General features: G+C 36.0%; 1 protein-coding gene across 2 annotated transcripts; it reads right to left on the bottom strand.

Annotated features, from left to right (window-relative positions):
• Positions 1–2,452: 2,452 nt before the first annotated feature.
• LOC112508830 (SAC3 family protein A-like) lies at positions 2,453–16,603 on the bottom strand. Of its 2 annotated transcripts, XM_025113621.1 has the most exons (14): positions 16,377–16,603; positions 16,159–16,233; positions 14,230–15,216; positions 10,881–11,312; positions 8,828–8,929; positions 7,682–7,779; positions 7,221–7,401; positions 6,153–6,653; positions 5,677–5,817; positions 5,245–5,304; positions 4,266–4,396; positions 4,018–4,151; positions 3,581–3,804; positions 2,453–2,837 (listed from the first exon to the last, which is right to left on the bottom strand). In XM_025113621.1, the coding sequence occupies exons 2-14, from the start codon at positions 16,210–16,212 to the stop codon at positions 2,736–2,738; spliced, it is 3,147 nt and encodes a 1,048-aa protein (XP_024969389.1). In that variant the 5' UTR covers positions 16,213–16,233; positions 16,377–16,603; the 3' UTR covers positions 2,453–2,735. The 2 variants fall into 2 exon arrangements, with proteins under 2 accessions (XP_024969389.1, XP_024969390.1); XM_025113622.1 differs by lacking the exons at positions 16,159–16,233; positions 16,377–16,603 and having other exon boundaries at positions 14,230–14,607; positions 14,706–14,964.
• Positions 16,604–17,400: the final 797 nt, after the last annotated feature.

Here is a 17,400-nt window from a genome sequence, read left to right as displayed (position 1 = left end):
GATGAATCGTTGTTTTAAAAAAGATGTTCGTTTTAAACCATTTGATGTTTTATATGATGAAACTGCTTTAACTCACTAGGCGTTAAGCCACTTTTTCTTATCGACATGTATATTAGGTCTTAGAGGGATCTGAGTGGCATAATGGAGCTTTGTAGAGCTTCAGGTAGGATGGTTCAGAGGTGTCATTCCGTTTTGAAGATAGCAGATTTTGTGATATTAGTAATACCTGACTTATTTAAATTTTGTTTTAGCATTTAGATGATCCATTTAGAACTCTGATATGCATCTTGTTCTCCTTTTGGATAAACATTATGTAGTTTCATATTAAAATTATTTTGTATTGAATGAGTTTTAAATTTTATGCTATTTTCTAAATTTTAGGGGCATTACAGCGATCAACAACAATCTCTAGTGGGCATCGAGCAGCTAGGTTAAGTGTCTGATCTGTGAGCGTTGTTACTAATGCAAATAAATGAGTTTATGATGATGATACTGATATGAGTATAAGTTGGTTAACTTCAAATTTCAGTGTATTCCATCCCCATTTAAGATATACGGAACACAACAGTTCTTCTATGTTGTACTCTCGTTTTTGTATGAAAATCAGAGTGCGAATTTGGATTATCCTAAAAGTGAATTTCGTTAAACCTAATGCTATAACAAGGTCGAAATATTTTTTTCGAAAAGTGTTTGCTGCACGATCCAGTATTTTATCCCAATATGATATGATTGATATATCACAGTACCCTAGATTTAATAAAAACTGCTATTCCAAGTCCAGTTTCTAGGCCTTATCTTATTGTATCCAGATTTAAATGCCAACGTATCTGCTTCTCACAATAGTGTTTGGCAAGTAGATGATTATTATTGGATTTTTAAGGATGGTTGGGAGTTCATCGATCCCAGTACATAAGGATATAAAGCCATTGGTTGACAACCATAAGTAAACTTATTTTTTGAGTACAAATTTAGATGGATATAAGATAGTTTATTAAAACGTTAGATGGAGTAGCGTTTTAGAAGTTTATTGTCACTTTTCCCAATTATAACTCTTATTAATATTAATCATTGTTTGTTACTATTAATTATATTATAAATAAAAATTACGTATTGCTAATATTAATAAATATTAATTATTAATAAATAGTAAGTAATAATAATTAATATGAGTTGTAAATTATTAATTAATTTTAATTATACATTATTATTAATTATTTAGAATAATTATTAATCATATTAATTATTTTATATATATTTTTTTTTGATATATTTAGTTATCAAAAATAAATATAGCAATTCTAACGATGTTTATTCTAAAAATATTTTTGTAAATTACATAATAATAAAATTATACATAATTTGTTTCGTAGATAATAAAATTGGATTAAATGATTTTAATAAAACATTAAATTTAGTTCTTAATTATATTTTTTAAATTATTATTAACTAATTAGAATATATGAAGTTGAGAAATCTTATTGTTATTCATATTTTATGTAATGGTATTTAAAATCATAAATTAAAATAGATTTTTTTCTAAAACTAGTTTTAACAAATCCAAAATTTATAATATATACACATATAATAATCAAATTAAAATAATTTTATAATTAACATATTATATTATTTAATTCTTTTATTATATTATTTGTATTAATTCGTATTATTTATTAGAGATTTGTTTTAATTATATTATAAAATATTACAATTAACTGATTTTCCAAGATGCCTGTTTGGTCATTTATATGTTTATCAGCTAGTTTTCGCAATACATGATACGTTCAACAGCTAACCTATCAACACCAATTAGCTTATTAGTAATCAGTTAATTTACCAAACATATCCAAAGTATTTACAACTAATTTACAGTTTATTTGGAGCTTGTAGTCGATCAATTGAACATGATATCCAACCAGAGGTTTCTTAAACAGTGGACAAACAACAATTTAGGAGTCGTTTACCAAACGCTTAACCGGGTAAGGGTTTATCAAGTCACATTACCTTACCGAATGAATATGATAAGGACCAATAATCTTACCCGGCAAGAGCGAGACAAGGACCAAGAGTCTTACTCAGTAAATGAGGGCAACAAAATCAATCATCCAGGTTGAAGATAGAGGTTCTCTTACAAGAGTCTGAAAGAATTTTGAGCTTCGAAATAAAAGTCAAATGAGGAAGACAAGAATTTTAAAGAACGTAAGAAAAAATGATTCACCTTGACATAAAAAACGTTGGACGAGGATTCACTTATGCATCTTCATATGTGAATAGTTAGTAAAAGAAAACAGATAAGCATAGATTCACATATACATTTTCCCAATAACTCACATATGAATCATCTATTCTTACGTTCTCAACCTTCTTACCATTCTTATTTACCCTATTTACTTGTACTACAAAGAACACATTACAATCAATTTATTGATAGAAAAAGACCTACACAACATCAACATAAGCAATCAAATCATAAAAAGTAACACAATAAATTATCCACAATCAATCTGCGATACACATTGTGCCTCTATAAAAAAGAATGACTGTTCCTCCAATCCAACATCTGATTCTAATCGAAATAACATATTAGATCAACTTACCAATCCGTATTCTTCTATATCGACCTTCACGATGGTACACGTTTGATCCCCTATCAAAACCACGCCATGTATAAATTCCAGGCCAGTTTCCGGGATCCCAGTGTTAGCAAACCTAGTTTTCTTACAGCTTTATTCAGCCGGCTATGATAAAGAACGAGTCAAAAAATCATTAACGGCAAGACTGGCATCTCCATGGGCCACTGCGTCGTCTGGCTCTGGCATGAACAGAGAAGCCATGGAAGCCTGCACATCCAAAACCCAAACCAAACGTTAACTTGCAGAACCAAATCCGGTTTAAGCTAATGGGTATGCAAAAACCGTTCACATCTTGTATTTGGTCAAGTAGCCAAACTGCACGCATTTAGATATTCCCAAATACCCACATACGGCACGGATTTTATAACTGATTAATGTAAATTATATAGCTAATATTTCACTAAATTACATAAGTAGAAGTTAAATATAGAAACCAAAACTATTTACTTGGAAATTGCCGAAAAGAAGGAAAAAGAATCTAACTGTTAAACTGCAAACTGAAACTTTAGCATACTTTAGAATGTCAATGTTCAATTCAAGTAATTCATGATTCTTTAATTTGTCTTGGTTTTTTTAATAACCTAAAGGTGGGGCACACAGACTTATCTTCTACCCCAAATAGTAGAGCGGATGTTTCCATGAATACCCCTAGCATATCATCCGCCATATAATAGTGCAAATGTCATATATTTGGATATTTACGATACAGATGTGGGTACTTGTGTCAAGTTTAAAATTGTGATGCAGAGACACATTTACTGCAACAAGTTGTTACACATACTGTGGTAATTACACATGGATGCAATCCAGCCTCTATAGAGTACAAAGTTATGAGAATATGTGGAACCCCATCAGATTACTCTCCAAAAGAACTCTTGAGGAAAAATGGTCAAAATCTAGCCAATGTTGGACTCTAACAAAAGTCTCGCCACTCAGGATTGGTAACATACCTTGGCATCAAGCATCATCTCTCCAGTATTATCGGTGGCAAGGCATGCACCATGAGCCTTCAACCACTCCGTGCACTCCTCCAATCCTCCTGTATCTTTTTCATCCGACACTTCAGCTGACGGAAAGCCAAGGACCTGAGCCACATATGATACTGGAAGCGTGGGACGATATGAACGAGTTATGCATTTCAGAGCTGCATACCTCATTTTCTCGATATAAAGATCTACAGCAAACACACAATCATTGTTTCTAAGCATATATTCAGGAAACAGGATCCAGCTCAACTGACAGATAAAGGCTACGCCTTGGGCTCCTCCCCATAGGTTGCTGGTTCGAGTCTCCTCAGGGCCCAGGGCCCCATGGGATTACTCGATCTGTGGACAAGCTGGCCCAGACACCCACGGTTACCCAAAAAAGAAAAGAAATGGAGACTCACCCATAAGGCAGGTATTCAGGTTAGGAGCAATCTTGTATAATCTGAAGAACGAGACATAGTTTCCAGAGGTGACGGCTGCACGGACTGCAAGAGCATGTTTTACCGCTGCATCTTTTCTTGCTTCAATCGATAACCTACAGATGCAACACAAGTTTTCACTTCAAGGAATCCACTAGAAAAACAAATATACAAGAACATCTAGGCCCAGCAGATGCATGAAATCGACGCAGTTACATCATGCAACAAACCTAGACATTGCTGACAAGAGATCTCTGTTGTTATTAGAGTGCAAGATAACACAAAGTAAATTGTATGCAGAAAATTCCATATGGCACCCCTTGATTCCTTCGGCATAGAGCGTTTGCAATTGTGATTGGCACTGTAAAAACAACAAACATTGTATCACCGTAAAAAAGTAAACCAAACCAAAACATCCCAACATATCCCACTCTAGGGCAGGGTCTTGGGGGGTGAGATGTACGCAGACTTGGCCTCTACCCAAAGGATGGAGCCGTTCTTTCCATGAAGATGCCCCACTTGTGGAAAAGTGTGATAAAGAAAGTCAAATAAGTAAATACCTAAACAGGCATAATGCATTAAACATCCAATCCAAAAAGCAAGTTGACATCTTCAATGGCCATATTAGATGGATGACGTAAGTCGACAAGTATGCCCAATTAATTGGGGTATAAACGAATAGAGCATGACCATAGTCATGTCCATTGACACTTGTATTGGATGGAGACACGGGTATAGCTATTTCTATTGGATGTGGATTTCAATACGATCAAGATATTATATTCATTTAAATGTTGCTAGATATTTTATTAGACTTACATGAATGATGTATTGATATTAGACAGTTAGTGATATAAACATATAGTTTAATAACCAAAGAATATAACATTGCTTTGATAACCAAAAACATTATTTAGCAAACTAATAATTAAACATACATCATTACTTTTATAATATATTGTCAAGAAAAATATTTAATTTATCATCAATATTATAGGAAAAGAATTTGGATGCCGGGTATTTTTGGTTCTAACAGGTAAAAACCACTTGAAATAGATACAAATTTCAGCTTGTTGAGCGGATTTTTAGATGTCCATTTATGAGCCTACGAATTAAGATCTCATTCAAACTTATGAGTTATGACGAAAACAGTAAATAATGAACAGCATTGAATGATCAAAGCAATATAACTACATTGAGAAGACGAACCTGATTGATTTCGGACAAGTCTCCAACTTCTATTGCTAATCGTGCATGAGTTTCATAGACCTGAATATTGTAGACTAGACGATTAGAAATGATGCCTGTATGAGTGAAATACGTTGATCCCTTCATCCCAAAATAAATGTCCACAATAAAAAAAAAACCACACAAATTTAGAAATGTTTAATTATTGCACTTTTTAATTCCATTCCATGGGTAACCAAACGTCATAATGGAATTTGGTCAACGGAATTGATCATTCCAATTCCATCAGATTCCGGAATCAGAAGAACCAAACGCCCCCTTAGGAAATAATAACTATCGGTTTTTGAAAGTGGACACTTACTTTGGAACGGAGAAAGTAGTCAACTAAAAGACGTGTCAGTTCGCCATTACGGTAAGATACAATAAAGATTAAAGAGAAAATATAAAGCATACCTTGACAGTCAACTCATTGCGTATCCGTTGTACTGTAAGATCTTGCCGAATAGATTTTAGCTGGTCACATTTATATAGGTAGTTCTTTTGGGAATCTTGAACCAGAAGCAAAGCTTTTTCTAATACTTCTTCCGGTCTTACCTGCAAGGGAAGTAAAACTGAGATCACAAGAAGCCACTAATTTACTCCCTCCCTCTCAAAATAAATGTCCACAATGAAAAGACACGGTTTTAGAAATATTTAATTACTACCCTTTTTAATTAACTAAAGGACAATTTTACCATAATAGCGAGAGTAATGAATTTCTCCACCTCATAATTAAGAGTAAAGTTGGAATGTAGGCACTTATATTTGAAAGTAGACACTTATTTTGGGAAAAAATAAAACAGATATACGGACACTTATTTTGGGACGGAGAGAGCATCTATCATTCCATCTCGGCGGAAAATCCTAACAGAAAGAAACAGAAGACTTACAGTGGCAGGATCGGGTGCAGAAGTGAGGCGTAAGTAGCGTTTCTCAATTTCTTGGCAAGTTCCTTTGACAGTAAGAGAATCCCAGTCGATATCTTCAACCGCCCTGCTGGCACCATCACTGGAACTGTTACTATTTGCCAACACAGACGCAGATGCCCTTCTAGTGTACAAGTTTCCAGCTCCAACATTTTTGGTTCTCGTAGGATTATATGCTGCTCGATTGCCATGAGTCTTTTCAAAACGCTTTGAACGACTTTCACGTCTCTTCCTTTCCTCAGGTGAATCCGCAAGTGTAATCGCACCAGCGTAATATGCCGTCAGGCTTTGTTCTTTATCACTATCACTGGATGAGTCACCGTTATTGGATCCACTCCGACCGTCACCAATGTGTTGCCTCTTAGCAGGCCTAAAAACCGCTTTATTTGTTTCTTTCTGATTTGATATATAAAATTTAAGGTGACTAAATTTATTATCCTTGTTCTCCGGTTGTCCTGTTGGAAACTGTAGAAAAACACATACAAATAGGATATATCATGTGGCATCTTAGTTCATTTCAATATGAAGCTAGTACGACGAAAAGCATATTGCTCCTGAGTGTCGCTAAGATGCACTAGAAGAGAAAATAAAATCATCTTATCGAGATAAACAACAGGAATCATAAAACAAGCACATATTGAACCCCATAGAACATGGATATCAAGTGTCAAATTGGACACAGAGATCAAGGTAACGGAACGTGGTAAATGTATTTGTACCTGTACCTGTTTCTTTCCAAAAGGTTAAGTCGGGGATGTAGACAATATTTTTTTGAAATATATAAAATATTAAAATATGGTAAAACTCACATACACTCCAGACCTTTGGTGAGGCTTGAACCATTGACCTCCAGAGAGGTTGGTATCTACCGGTAACCGGGATAACGCCGGGCCAATGACCCTTTGATTGTTGAAAATATTTAGAATCTAAAAACCAAGTTTCAGCATAACATTATTATAAATGGATTCCGGGCCTCAGATGCATCATCACAAAACAGAAGACAATAGGGAGAGCAAACAGAGACAAACACACCTGCTTATCCCTTTCGTGGTTTTGAATGCCTCCACTGTATTTTACACTATTGGGAGTAAAAGATGCTTGTTTATCAACTGGTTTCTCCTCTGGTAAAGGCTCCCACCTACTTTTGGTACGCCTGCTTGGACTTCTTCTGTTCTTCATCGGTGATGATGGAGGAATTGAATTATTCAAAGTACTGTAAAAACAAAAAGGTTTTGAGGACTGATCTACAAGCACAAAATATTTTTCGTGTTCACAGAATAACAACAATGAATGCTCTGAGAGCAGATCAAAGTTTTTTCCGCTGCCAACAATAACTAATGTAAGCGATAAGGCCAAACCATCATATCAGATGAGCTTTTATCCAGTAAGACATATCATCATTGTCTAATCATGTTTAAAGAGGAAAACAAGGTGACCAAACATAAACATATCTATTGTGTACATCCGTCTATACATAAAGAAAAAGAGCGTACTCGTTATTAATCGCATTGGTATTGGGAAGTGGGAAAAGAGGCTCCGTATCCCAGTCTAGGGTACAAAGAGTACCATCAGTACTTGCCTTGGTAATAACCTGAAATAATCAAATAGAAGTCCCATTAGGAACATCAACATACTCTCCGATAAGCAAAGTACAGTTAAGCAACGTAAACATCCACAAAAGTAACATCACAGCATAGTATTACCAAATCTATTTTCATGTTACTTAAACCCATTACAAAAATCTTCAAATTCAACAAGCTTCAACTAAAAGTAGCTCGAAGACCCACCGTAGCAACTAATGAGCATTAGAGAAAGACCACTAGTTCATCAAGCATCTATGGCTTCATTGCATCATTATACATAAAAAAATAACCAATTGATGGAACCAGCTACAATGGATGACAAGTAAATGCAGTGACTAAGGGTCCCTAGATACAACTGGAGCTACAACTGACAAAGCAAGCATGCTTCCAGGGTCGTGAGTCATTAAACAATTTCTAGGGTAGCGAGCAGATCCTTTCTGGCAAGCTTATTACAAGCCAATAGACCATCCTAAGAGGATTGTGGCACACACATTGTTTCTATGAGAACGGGAACTCATGACTTCAAGCTAAGCAATGTGTTGATTGAACAATGTTCCGAAAGGTATTAGAACGTTAGCTTTCAGATGAAGGCAAACATAATATATTGGAAAGCCTTTGAAACATTTAGCAAGTGACATAATAAATTTATGTATAACTAATTAGTTACAAAAACTTGAAGATTAATGTTCATGATACTAAGAAGCGATCATCCATAAAGTGAAGTTTTTGCTTCTGATCCACTCACCTACTTCTGTAGTTCTATTCAACTTCAAGCACTTAAAAAACACTATAACTTCCAACAACTAAGGCTCAATAAAGCTCCTCATTACAATATGCGAAGCATATCTTGATCAAGGCCAATCAATTCTAAGCTGATTAATTGAAGCGCAAGATCATAAAGGGGAAACAGATGTGGCTTTAAAGGTGTTTAAAGAAAGCTTAAGAAGCATGTATAATTCTACACTCTTGACTCCCACAAGCACATGAAGCATATGTATCATCTTAACCCAGACATAAACCAAACCATGTTGTTCATACATTAGCCAGGCAACTTACCTCCTTAAGGACATCTTGACAAGCTGCCATCTGTCTATCATCCTTGCAACGAGCCAAAGCCCTTTCCACATATCCACGCAGTGACTTGGGAAGCATACCAGGCTGCAAGCAACACAATTTTCAGTGACTAGTAAATGATATCATCCATCACTGTACAGAAAGAACTTAACATGTTATAAGTTAATTAGGCCCCATTAGTTCAAATCCAAGGAAATCCAGACAATTATGAGCAATGATTACACTGCCAGTAATAAAACATGTTTTTAACATGGAAAGGGGATGGATAAATGTGAATCAATATTCGTTATTAAGTGTTACTAAAATTGAAACAAACATCTACAGTTGGGTAAACCCTCCATCCAAACTCTTACTGATTCTGATTCACTAAACCGTGCCTGTGGAAGGGGATAGTTTACCCAATGTAAATGACAATGGACATACCCACTAGACTTAAATCATCCCCTGTGTATGGTAGTGAATTTTTAAGGTGATCAGTCACCCTCGTTTTGCATATTCACATGCATGGTTCCATGGTTTTATGTATATCTTATATACGGAAAAATAAATGCTGTGTTCATATGAGATTATTGCAGGTTTTAGTGTTAATCCATTTCCTTCTCCTTCCATGGAAGTCCTCTAAAATCAAACGCTTACTTTTCTAAAACAGTTTGTATTGTTAAAAACAAAAAACGTATGGTTACCCTCATCCCTAATTTACTTCAGTATTTCCATTATCATTACACTTTAGCTCCTCGTACTAATAAGTAAAAACAATACAATGAACTAGTTTCCAAGATTAGATAGGGCAAAGGAACAATGATGCAAACACTCTAAATCAAGGTGCCAGCACTTAATTTGGGACAAACGTATAAGAAAAACTTGCCTCTTAGGACGTTGTAAGAACTCAATTCATATACTCTTCAACCTGGATGTGGGTTCCCATGTCTTTGAGTACACACACACATGCACATAACTATATATACATGTAAATATATACATACACACATACGTACGAGAAGCAGTGTCAAAATTAGTTGACATCAGGAGAAAAATGTATACAGTTAGTAGAAGGATGGGAACAACATCTTTCCATCCTGTTCAGATTTTATGACTCCCTTGCATGCAAGTGGACTGATCACAACTACACTAGACCAGCCGAGGGTTAGCACTACCCCCATTGGAAGACAAAGTGGAGTGCAAAAGCATAAATTTGATGCAGATATTGCCATATTTCTATCACCGCCTCAATCATTCCAACCCCATGGGTCCCAATAGAATGTCAAGAATTGTGGAAACCAATTTATTCATTGCCAAACATAACTGAAAGTCTGAAACACAAACAGAAGCTGCATCTAGCACAGAAAAGTTGGAAGCATAAACGATTTAGGAAGTAGTTACACTTATAAAGCCTACACACTCAAAACTATGCTGTCATCTATAGAAAGCGAGTAGAAACATATAAATCAGACACCCAACTAAATATGGGATGGATTGAACATTTTAAGCATAGCCAGAACTTAACATGAATGTAGAAGTAAAGTTTTTCACACCTCGTACTGAAAGGTGCAACATAATCAACCTTTTAACAAGGGGCAGGTGAGGGATGAGTTGAATGTTGAAAACATATAGCCGGTCTATATTATATTGAAATCATTTAACAGATTAATTTCAGTGAAAATATTTACAACTGAGAACACCAAAAAGTAAAATTATGCAGGCATCTTGAGAGTAATATCTGAGTTATGTTGAATATTAGACAATTCGGAAGATAATGAACTTTATATTAATCATATACATTTTAATGATTTTTCTGTGTATAATGCAACTCAAATGTGGTCTCTCTAGCATGCCTAATTAAAAAATGGTCTACTGGAGGAGGTGAAAGAACTGGGGAACTAGAGAAGTCAATACTTATAACGGTTTGAGAATTTTTCTGTAGCAAACTTACTGCTAAGGAGGTTTACCACCGAGAGGATATTACTTTCTTAGTTGAAAATTTCCCTAACATAAAATATATGATTACAGGCATGACTTAATCCACATAGGGTCTCACCTTAAACGCAGAATCTGCAGCAACATGCGATGACGCATTTTCATTAGTCTTTGGAAGTGAGACACTGATATAAGCTGGCTTGGTCACTCCACCAATTGCAGCATTGTCATTCTTGGGCAAACTCACAGGCAAATTTGACGAGATTCTAGGGTTTGTTGGAATCTGCATTTTGCTCACCCTGCCTGAATCAAAGGGTATTGCAGTTTGCGGAGATGATTGATAAGTCTGTGCAACCTGATGAGAAGCTGAATATTGCACAATTGGTCGTTGAGGGACTTCAGGCTTTCGTTGATCCTGGAAGCTTCCAGGAATAGGATTTGAATCCAAAGGCTTCTGAAAGTTCGATTGCGCGGAACTAACATGATAATTTTGCAAACCTTGACCCCCATGCTTCCAGTATCCTTCTTGAACATTGTTAATTGCTGCACTAGGCTGAGGACAAAATCGTAAAACATTTTAGTCCATATCACAATGAGCTGTATGTATCTCATATAAACATGACCAGTCACAAATATAAAGCAACAATCTACAACTCCATTACACCATTACCAGTTCAGACTAAGGCAGCTAAGACGTGCTGTGCACTCCAACGTCCGAGTCTAAAAATAAAGTTTTCATGAAAGGTGCAGTGCATGCCTTTTTTTCCAGAAGTAGAAAACATTCAAAACAAGCCAATATTCATGGGACAGTAGAAGGATTTCCCATTCCTTAGCCAGAAAAATATTGGCCATAAAAGGCCTTATTCACAAAAGGCAACTTTTTCTAATCGTCATTACAGCTTTACCTAATGGCCATTTCAAGGTTTTACACCGCACCTTGCCTATGGATTACACGGGTTCAAACAAACTGAGCTACAGAAGCAACTAAATTCTTGAGAACTACGTATACAAAGATGCCGGATACAGAGAACAGCGACCACTATCTGTGCAATGACACAATAACCGCTCAAAAATCAAATTATGCCCATCCAGTTACATTTTCTATGTTAGTTCTGCATAATTGATGTGTACTAGTTCTGCATAATTGATGTCTATTAAATAAACAAGTCAGCAAGGAAAACTCTAAGGCTTCTGATGGGAGACATCCATCGCTGTGTTCGTTTTTAATTTTCATCTTGTTTGGTTTGCAAAACCGTTGCTTAGAAACATCAGAAGCATGAAGGTAGCAGCAAGTGGACAAGAAACGGAAGGTTGAGAAAGGGATGTAGAATCAGGACTCTGTAAAGAAACTGAAGAGCTATAATAAGAAACCCCCATCTAGCCCTCCCAAATTTGAGAATTATAAGCCACTTAACACCAAAACCACAAAAAGATAGAAATCATCCCTGGTTCATTACTGTTTGAATTTCTTTCCTTGCTTTTAGTCGTGCAATTTCCATCATACCATGTCAGAAACATGAGAAAAAGAGAAGAATAAGATTGTTAGTTCAACTTGTATGCATATGATAGTTTGTTATCTTTGTTCTAATGATAAACGCATGGAAGTATGTATGTATGGATGTATGGATAAACAGATGTATGCATGTAAGTATGTGTGCATGAATGTATATAAGTATGTATGTACAGATGTAAGGTTGTCTATATGTATATATGCATTATATATGTATGGATTTATGAATGTATACAAGGATGAATGGATGTATGCATGTAAATACACATTCTATTACAAAAGATAGATCTGGGATGTTCTTTGAGTATATGGATAGACACATTAACTCCCACTAAAGTAGCCAATAAGAGAGAACTTATAATTAAAGGATGCCATCAGTACATCATCTTTGCAAGTGGTAGGGAGGCAAGTCTTTATACTAAGTATTCTTTTGTATGGAGCCTTCGTTTCATGAATCGAATCTGTGACCATTCATGCACAATGTAGTGTCTTACAAGTTTCGCAAGCCTCACCCCCATAATAAACAGCTTAACTCCTTTCTATTTGTACACTGTCTGGTATGCATATGGCCTTGTGAACCCATCATTGTAGCCAGTTATTTCATGAAAATTGTAATTAATAACACATATCCGACAGAGGTCCCTTTTACCAAGTTAGGACAACCTTGGGATGTAACGTTTAATCTCTCAAAACAGAACAAAAAACAATGAATGACCCAAATCAATTTACTCAATCTCAAGCTTCATTGACACATTCCTTTTCTTCCCCCTTTCTTACTCTCAATGTCTTAGCCCCTTATCTTTTTGGTTAACCAATTAAAGATGGGGGAAGTGCATATATGTGTGAGTGAGTGTAAGTGTTGTGTGTGTGTGTGAAAGAGAGAGAGAGAAGGGATCTATTCTATCATGGAAGTAAGGAAAAGTAACATGACCAATTAAGATAACATAGTTTAGACGGCAATCTCATTTATCATCGGCGATTCATCAATACTTTATAGGAGAACTGGTTTTAGAAACTTGACTTTGAAGATCTCAATAATTAAATTGTGTGAACTTGGAAATCGTTACCAAAAAATGTTTGTAAATAGGATTGGCATAAGTGCAAAATAAAACACAAACTGGAAAGGAAGATGTTGCCACACAATACCTGAAGGAACAAAAAGAATTTCATTGAGCCAAATTTCTATAAGTGGCAACACTTAGAATAGGAATGGACCTTTACATTGGACGAAATATTAATAAGAAATTAGCTCTGCACATTGAAAATGCTTAAAATAGAGGTAGAGTCATTCCTGTAAGGCACAAACTATTGAATGTATAACTCGGCCAATAACTCAGAAACCTTAAGCAACAAATTAGCAGGGATATTTGAATTTTAACATGGTAATAAATATGATTCTGGGTCACTGAATACAACAAGAAATGATTTCGATAACTGTTTACTTGTGCACAATTAAGAAAGTAAATTTTGGTCATCCAAAAAAAAGTAAATTTTGAGTATTTATATAAAGAAATTAATATCACCAATTTTCTATTGTTCCACGCAACATGTGAGCACCTGGACCGACTAAGCAGGTAGGAATCTGCTAGACTAGTTCTATACTTTATATCCCTGAGGAAACATTATATGTAACTTTCAGGTTACAGGTACTACTAAACACATTCTAAAGCTTAAGGAACTTGCTGGTTCTGAGAATAAGATAATAATCAAATTACAATTAGAACTTCTCAAGGTACAGCAAACCCTGGCAAATAACACAGCAGCTAGGATTGATAAACAATTAACAATGTTAGCTTTATGTATTATATTGTATTTGGATGCAATCCGGATTTGTTCTAAATATTAGAAGCTTGAAAGGCCAGTCAGATATGATTAGTCTCCGACAAACTACAATTACTTTGCAAAAAAAATCCAGGCATCACACTACTATTAAGTAATACGGGAAAAGCAATCCCCAAACCTGCACTGAGGACAGCTCAGATAAGCCAGGTTCTGGCCTCCAAGAGGATGGAGCAGTAGATGGCAGATGCTGGCTGCTTAGAGCAGAATACCCACTAGCAACAGCAGGAAGAGGAGATACCAGATTGGATGCACTGGTAGAAGATAAATTTTCAGTCCCAGGAGCACAGGTCACTTCCGTTTGGCTGTAATAGTCTGTCCATTGTTGTTTATAATCCGGTTGATATTGGAGGGGTGCTGCAGGAGCATTTTGAGCACTATAAGCCATGTTAGATTCTGCAGAGTAGTTTGGATATTGATGACCATAACTTGCATAGCTTCCTTGATTCCACGAGTTTGTCTGACTATTGTAATTCGCACTTGGGTAACCACCAGATGTCTGATAATCACCAGGATTGTAATAAGTGGTTGAATAACTGGCAGGTCCAGCATAGGAACCTGTATTCTGAAATGAGGAAATAGGCTGATGAGGAGCACCTGTGCTTTGATAGGCTCCTGCAGGCTGAGCATATGTTTGATTAGGTTGCTGCTGAGCATATGATTGATTTGCCTGCTGCTGAGGATATGATTGAGTTGGCTGCTGCTGAGGATATGATTGAGTTGGCTGCTGCTGAGGATATGATTGAGTTGGTTGCTGCTGAGGATATGATTGAGTTGGCTGCTGCTGATAGCTACTATAGTAACCTGCATATCCTGTGCTTCCGTATCCATATGGATCACTGTTCGGGTATGCTGCATAGTTGGCATACTCTAGACTAGCTGTTCCAGAACTTGACACAGTGCCAGCAGATGCCGCAGTCTCTCCATCTTGAATGTTTCTTGGGTGGGGTTCTGAATGTTGATCATGGTTAAAGCTGGTACTGGGATAAGTTTTGCTGCCTGTGGCTTCGTTAACAGCTCCGTACATCGTCCAGGATGCGGACTCAGAGCTGGTAGATGGGGGATAACTTGATGGTGCTTGTCCATGGCTCGAATCAACAGCATGATGCTTAAAAAATTAAACGGACCAAAAATTGGTTTTAGTTAATATACACCATCATCAAAAATCAACCAAGAAATCTGGCATCTAAGTAAACAATTAAGCCATGCAGGAGCAAGCTGACATATACAATGAAATGATCACAAGACAGAAGAGGGCTTGCAATAAGTTACAAGGTGAAACTGGAAATGCATAAAGAATATTAACAGCAATAACCACTAAATGGCAGCTCTTCAGCGAAGATGGTGAAAAAGCTTAGTTGTTATTCATTCAGTCCACAAATGGGGAATTAGTGTTTGTTGAACATTGGACACACAACTTAACATTACCCAAAAATGGACTAAGACAATATTAAGGTAATGATTTGTTTAAAAGTTCATAGTAGGCCTCTATTGGTTTCAAAGATGAAAGAGGTGATGTAATCTCTTTGGTCATGTGCTCTCACACGAGTCCTCAGGCATCTGTGGTAGGACAAGTATACAAGAAAACTATTGCCATTTGCCACGATGCACAACTTGTGGAGGGCATTATCATTTAAATCAAACATCAGTGGCTGAGCATCCATAAATAACTAGACCTGTACCTTTTAATAAAAATTGACGAAACTCTGAAGACTCATATGCATCATGGTGCATAACTCAAATGACTCATACAAAACTAGGTAAATTTCATATGACTTCTTTCTTCCCAATGGTTTACGTAATGCCTCAGACAAGCTAATTCATTTGGAACAAAACTTTGACTGGCAACAACCTAATTTTGTTTAAAACTCATTATAGTTAAAGACTGAACCTTTGAACCATAAGAACCAATTCAATGTTGTCTCAACCTTGAAAATCGACTAACCAGCCAACCATATGTAGGAGTTATATACACATGTTACTGTGTTGTTTCTGTGGGTGTCAATAAAGATTAAAAACAAAAAAGACCAAAAAGAAGCTTAATCCCTACCTCAAGTGAATTCGGGTCCAGTGTGGTTATGGTGTCAGTAACGCCTTGATTCATCTTATCATCATTAGCATCTTCCTGCTCAAAACCAAACAATACTTAAAACCTCGAATTCTCATGAATTTATAAACGACCCTAAGAGATACACCTATAATTAATCATAAACAATAAAAACCAAAACCCTAACTAATTCACTTGAAATAAGAAATCAGTTTACGCACCCCAAAAGTCAATCGCGAGCTTGGAATGCAAAACAACTCGTCGCCGACGATTCTGTCAAGTCGAGGGATGAAAAATCCACAAAAACAAGAAATTCAAAAGGAGTATGATGAAGAAACCAAAATCTGGTTGGATTCAAGAATCAAGCAACGAACGATAAAGGGGGGATTAGTGAGAGATTCAACTGGGTGTCTACGTTGGGTCCAATTTGGGGCTCCCGAACGCTGGCGGTGTGCGTGGAAAAGGGGTTTAATTAGGAAGTTTGGTTGCAACGATTAATTCTTGTTTTCAATTATTTTACAATTAGGTCGTCTTAAGATGATTTTCTTTAAATAAATGTAGTTTTTTATTTAATTTTTTTTAAACAAAATCATTATTATATATTAAAAAGGTACTCGCACAATGCAACGCGATATATCTCGATTTTAACATTTCGCGTTATTTCGTCTCTGTATATGTTATAATATGGTTTTGATTAAAATGGATAATGTTTTTACTTTTAAATAAAATATAAATTTAAAAATATCATAAAATTTTCAAAGAATTCGTGTTGACTTTTCGTGTACGGGGAAATGGTTTTAGTTTCTAAGCTTCCTTTTTATGTTTATTTAGTTCTTATGTCTCATACACAATAATGTGTTACAATGCAAATCAAGCCTTTGAATGGAGCAAGGTGGCAGCTAGGGGTGCTCAAAAACCCGATGAACCCGACCAACCCAACCCGAATTTAAAAAAAAAACCAACCCGACCTTATTGGGTTGGTATCGGGTCAGGCCCAAAAAATCCCGACCAGCCCTACAACCCGATGAACCCGACCTTAACTTTAACTTTGAATTGTAGATGACAATCATGACATGACCAACCTCAACGTCAAAAACGCAAAAGCATCGGGGTTGGAAACGTCTAAAACTATTGTTGTTGATTGATGTATTATCATTTGGTTTAAACATTTTTATTGTAATATCTAAATATTTGATGAACTYGCATATTATCTTGAATGGTCGGTCGTATTTCAAAGGAAAGTTT

This window comes from Cynara cardunculus (genome assembly GCF_001531365.2).
Source record: "Cynara cardunculus var. scolymus isolate 2C chromosome LG 3, CcrdV1, whole genome shotgun sequence".
In the NCBI taxonomy this organism is placed as follows: Eukaryota; Viridiplantae; Streptophyta; class Magnoliopsida; order Asterales; family Asteraceae; genus Cynara; species Cynara cardunculus.
This window is presented reverse-complemented; position numbering and strand designations above follow the sequence as displayed.

Excerpts from the sequence above, each read along its gene's own strand:
- LOC112508830 (XM_025113621.1), bottom strand. The coding sequence starts at position 16,212 with ATGAATCAAGGCGTTACTGACACCATAACCACACTGGACCCGAATTCA. Across the intron at positions 11,313-14,229 it reads CTGAGCTGTCCTCAGTGCAG|CCTAGTGCAGCAATTAACAA; the intron begins GTTTGGGGATTG and ends TTTTGTCCTCAG. Across the intron at positions 8,930-10,880 it reads CTGCAGATTCTGCGTTTAAG|CCTGGTATGCTTCCCAAGTC; the intron begins GTGAGACCCTAT and ends TGTTGCTTGCAG.